A 4,499-nucleotide genomic window follows, 5' to 3' on the forward strand; every position below is an offset into this window, starting at 1 on the left:
CAATGTGAACATTGAATTCTTTCAACTGATTTGAACGTAACATCAAATATCTCTTTCTTATCATGTCACATGCTAGCTTAATAGGCTCTCTTATTCCTTGCTCATGCTTTCCCAAAAATTTTCCTCTATAACCCATTTTTTGCATGATCTTCAAACCAATATTCTTTTCAGAATAACCTTTGTTTTTAACATCACAACTTGCATCTGTACAATCTAACACATCCTTAGTTTTAACTTCACCATCTTCATCAGAAGAAAATTTCGTTACATCAACCACATCAATTGATTTCTCAAGGGAACAAAACAAATCTTCTATGCTACATGAGACATCATGAACTAATGACCTTACTTTCAAACACTCATTTTATTTTTCTAACAATTTTTACTTTTGTTTTAATTCTCCATTTTTTTGCTTAACTTTCTCCAATTCCTTTTCAAGAATATAATTGTCACATGAACTTTCATAAATATATTTTCTCAACTCAGTTATAGTTTCTACCATTTCTAAATTAGACATTTTCAATTTCACCAATTCCTCTTTCAATAGATCTTTCTCACATATTAAACTTGTGTTTTCTTTTTTCACCTTTTTGTCTAACTTCCTCATTAAAATAAATTTAAACTCACCTTATATACTTAATTGTGATTATGAATGGCTAGCTTAAAAAATAGTATGATATTCCTAGCTTCTAATTGTGCAAATCTTCAATCTTCTGCATCTTACAAAACTAGTCCAATCATTTTATGAATAGGACAACTAACTTAAACTTCTCGAACAACAACCATAGCTTTGACTAGGCAAACTATACCAAAAAAAATAAAAAATTGTAAACTTTGTTTCCTCACTTGGCGGCTAATAAACTTCAAGGCAATGCTCTCTTTTTCAAACTGACGAGAAATAAAATCTTTGAATGACTTAATCTTCTATAAACTATCTTTTGGTTGCGGTATTTTCTTTCCTCTCTAATGGGTACTGCAAATACATCGATTACAGTCCCAAATTTTCTTTGGCAATTTTTTATAGACATGGAAGAAATTTGCATGCCTTCAATCTTGTCCACTTCAGTCATCTACTACTCTCTTAACACAAAACAATCATCAACATCCTTATGATGGCTTCAACAAACTGCCCTTCCACGAAGCTTCACCTCTCACAATTTCTACACACTTTGGCGATGGTAAAACTTTGTGATTTTATTCAAAACTTCAACAATGCCTACATCTTCTACTCCACTCTGATAACATTTGGAAAATTTTAAAACAGAGGATAAGTAGAAGCACTTGGACAATAAACAAAGGATTTTAAAAAACATAGATAATATTGTTACAACAGAGAAAGATTTAACACAAACACACAAACAAAAAAATCTTTATTGAATTTCAAAAAGAGATTACATCTTGCAAGTCATATATGAAGCATTACAATTGGCATTTTTTTTTGGAGGTTGCAGCCTCTTAGATATATTTAGGTCGATTACATCTCATACATTCAACATCCATTATTCAAATAGCTCAATTAACTCATAGTTCTAAAAATAAATGTGAACTAAATTCTAAACTATAGCAATCTAAAATTAAAAATGCAACATTGTAATCATCAAAATACTGTCGTGAATCAATTCTCAACAATGATTGTGTTCAAATGTAACTGACTAATGTTACAACAATCACCAACACCTTTACCCTATAACCCTATATGAAACAACTATAACCGGAAACATATGTAATGCATGTCTGATTATTATAATTGTTTCCAAATAGGTGGTTTCTTAAAAACATTAACAATTCGATAAACTCCAAAATTATTGGACGAGCGCTTGCAACGATCTCTGATATTGTTCCATGTCACCTTCTAATTTTCCTTCCAATATCCGAACAACTTGAGCCATGCTTGGCCTCTCAATCTCATCCTTTTGAATGCACAAAAAGCTTACCACAGCTGCTCTTCTCACCTCTTCAACATCCGCCTTGTCTGCAATCCTTTCATCCACAATACCGATTGTGTTTCCCTTCTGAATTTGATCTGCTGCCCAAGCCGGAAAGTAGTGCTGAGATTCTTGCAGGCTCAAGTTACTATTTCGTCGGCCTGAGATTATTTCGAATAGGGTCATGCCGAAGCTGTATACATCCACCTTCACTGTTATTGGCAAGCCCGAGAGCCACTCGGGAGCCAAATACCCTCTTGATCCTCTTGTTGTCGTCAGCACTCTGCTGAAATCTCTGCCAACAAGCTTTGCCAGCCCAAAATCAGCCACTTTTGGAGAGAAATCCGCATCTAGAAGGATATTTTCTGGCTTGATATCGCAATGGATGATGCGATCTCTGCATTCTTCGTGGAGATAAAGTAACCCTCTTGCAGTGCCCAAAGCTATTCCAAATCTGGTATTCCAGTCCAACACCTTGTCTGGTTCATTAGACTTGGTGGACAAGAAAGAGTCGAGAGACCCATTTTGTATGTACTCATAAACAAGCATTCTTTTAGATCCCTCTGCACAGAATCCACAGAGCTTCACCAAATTCACATGATGTATGTTTCCAATAGTGCTTATTTCAGCACGGAACTGCTTTTCTGCTTTTGCTGAAATCTCCAACTTCTTCACGGCTACAAGTTTATTGTCTGGCAGAGTTCCTTTGAAGACAGAGCCTAATGCTCCCTTTCCCAACTTATGGGAGAAATTCTTTGTTGCAACTTTGAGTTCTTTGTAGGTGAATGTTCTGAGCAATGTTGGTGTGTCCTGCTTCGCGACTTTCTCAAGCAATCTTCGTCGCCTGCGCTGAATAAAGCATGCACCAATAAACAGAATACTCAAAACGGCAACACCCAAAGGAACTGAAATGGAAAGTGCAACTACTCTGCTGCTGCTTTTTCCTGAGCTGGCTGACAACTGTGACGCATCAGAAGCAGCCAATCGAATGAACAAGGGCTGGCCATCAGAAGAAATAGCCTTATCCCGCATGCTTAACAGATCGCCAAACCACATTTTACAAACGGGAGAATTTGAATCAGCGAAAGAAAAAGCCGTGCAGAAGCAATTGTTGAGACAAGCAGTTTTGCATCCTCGTAGAGTAGAGTTTGACATAATTTGAAAAGGCTCTTCATCGGACAAGGACTTATCAGTGGCTTGGAGGAAACCATCGGTGGTGCCACGGCCACTGCCATTAATGGAGGAGCAGTTTAATGGAGTACGCCGAACACAACCGCTTAGCCACCATTCCTGAGAATTCCAGGCAGCAGCGTCTCTTGGGTTGAAGCCTTCCAGGCATCTGCACGACTGAATTTTTTCTTGGGGGAAACACACTCCATAAGGCCCGCATATACCATACACGCCACATCTTAATTGGGGCTGAAACCAAATCACATTCCAGCTATTATTATTAACCCAATAGTACACTGATATCTCGCCTTTCCAGTTGACTCTCACCATCATTGTACCAGCCTCGGGTGCAAGCTTATACGTGTAATACATTCTTGTGGGAGAGAACACTACGAGTTCCTCCTTCAAAATGGAATAAGATGGAGACCCTGGCAAAGTGGCGAAGTAGCTACCGGTCCATTCTCCCGTACTGTGATATGAAACACCATTTTTATACTGCAGTAAGACGTCAGTCTTACCAGGGGATGGATTCATTTGTTCAAAGAAGGGCCCAGGCGCTGGATCCACCGAACTCTTCCAGGAGATTATTTTCAAGCCCTTCCAAAACTTCATGGTAGGCAAAAATGTATCTGTGGGATTTGCAAAACTCTCCCACACAATCTCAGAAGTGTTTTGGGTGCCGAAAAGAACAAAATTGCCAACGTCGAGTATGGAAGCCCTCGATGCCTTTGTTTGGTGAGTATTATTACTCGACCAAATGGCTTTTCCTTGCAAATCAGAGACAGTGAGATAACCAGTTGAAGAGAGCGTAAAAACGCCAGGCATGCCTCTGACAGGAGTCTCCCTGTTAGCCACCCAAACGATGGTCTTGTCAGGGATTTGGGCATACCAGATCCCAACATACCAGTTGTTGGTTCCGTTGGGAGTAAAAAATCCCAGTTCAAAAGCGCCATTCTTTGAGATGATGGTCTGCTTTCCCTTCAGAGAAGCCCCCAAAGAGAGGGTGTCTCCACCATGGACAAATATATCGCAACTCTCGTGGGGAATAAGTATAGCGAGAGCTAACATGAAACGTTTCAAAAAGTTGATTGCTAAACGATCCATTTTCTTTCGGCTATGATTTCTTTCACCTAGTTACAGATGTCTAGCAATGGAAGAAATATCTATCTGTGGCGAACAGATAGATTTTACTGGGATATAAATAGACCAGCTATGTGCAAACTACTTTTGTTTACTTCGGAAAATTACTCGTTCTTAGCTGGGAAGTTGTCCATTGAACTGAAATAAAATCGGATTCTAATATCAAATCAAGGGCACATCTGATTAAGACTTTGACGGTAGATTAACTATCCTCCATATTTGTCACCCGTCGTATTTACTTTACACCTTATGTGTCTGAATTCC

General features: G+C 38.6%; 1 protein-coding gene across 1 annotated transcript; it reads right to left on the reverse strand.

Moving 5' to 3' along the window:
• Positions 1 to 1,802: 1,802 nt before the first annotated feature.
• On the reverse strand, positions 1,803 to 4,199 carry LOC131032394 (G-type lectin S-receptor-like serine/threonine-protein kinase At2g19130). Its single transcript, XM_057963356.1, has one exon. The coding sequence runs from the start codon at positions 4,197 to 4,199 to the stop codon at positions 1,803 to 1,805; it is 2,397 nt and encodes a 798-aa protein (XP_057819339.1).
• Between the last annotated feature and the right edge of the window lie 300 nt (positions 4,200 to 4,499).

Source organism: Cryptomeria japonica, chromosome 8, assembly GCF_030272615.1.
Source record: "Cryptomeria japonica chromosome 8, Sugi_1.0, whole genome shotgun sequence".
NCBI classification, from domain to species: domain Eukaryota; kingdom Viridiplantae; phylum Streptophyta; class Pinopsida; order Cupressales; family Cupressaceae; genus Cryptomeria; species Cryptomeria japonica.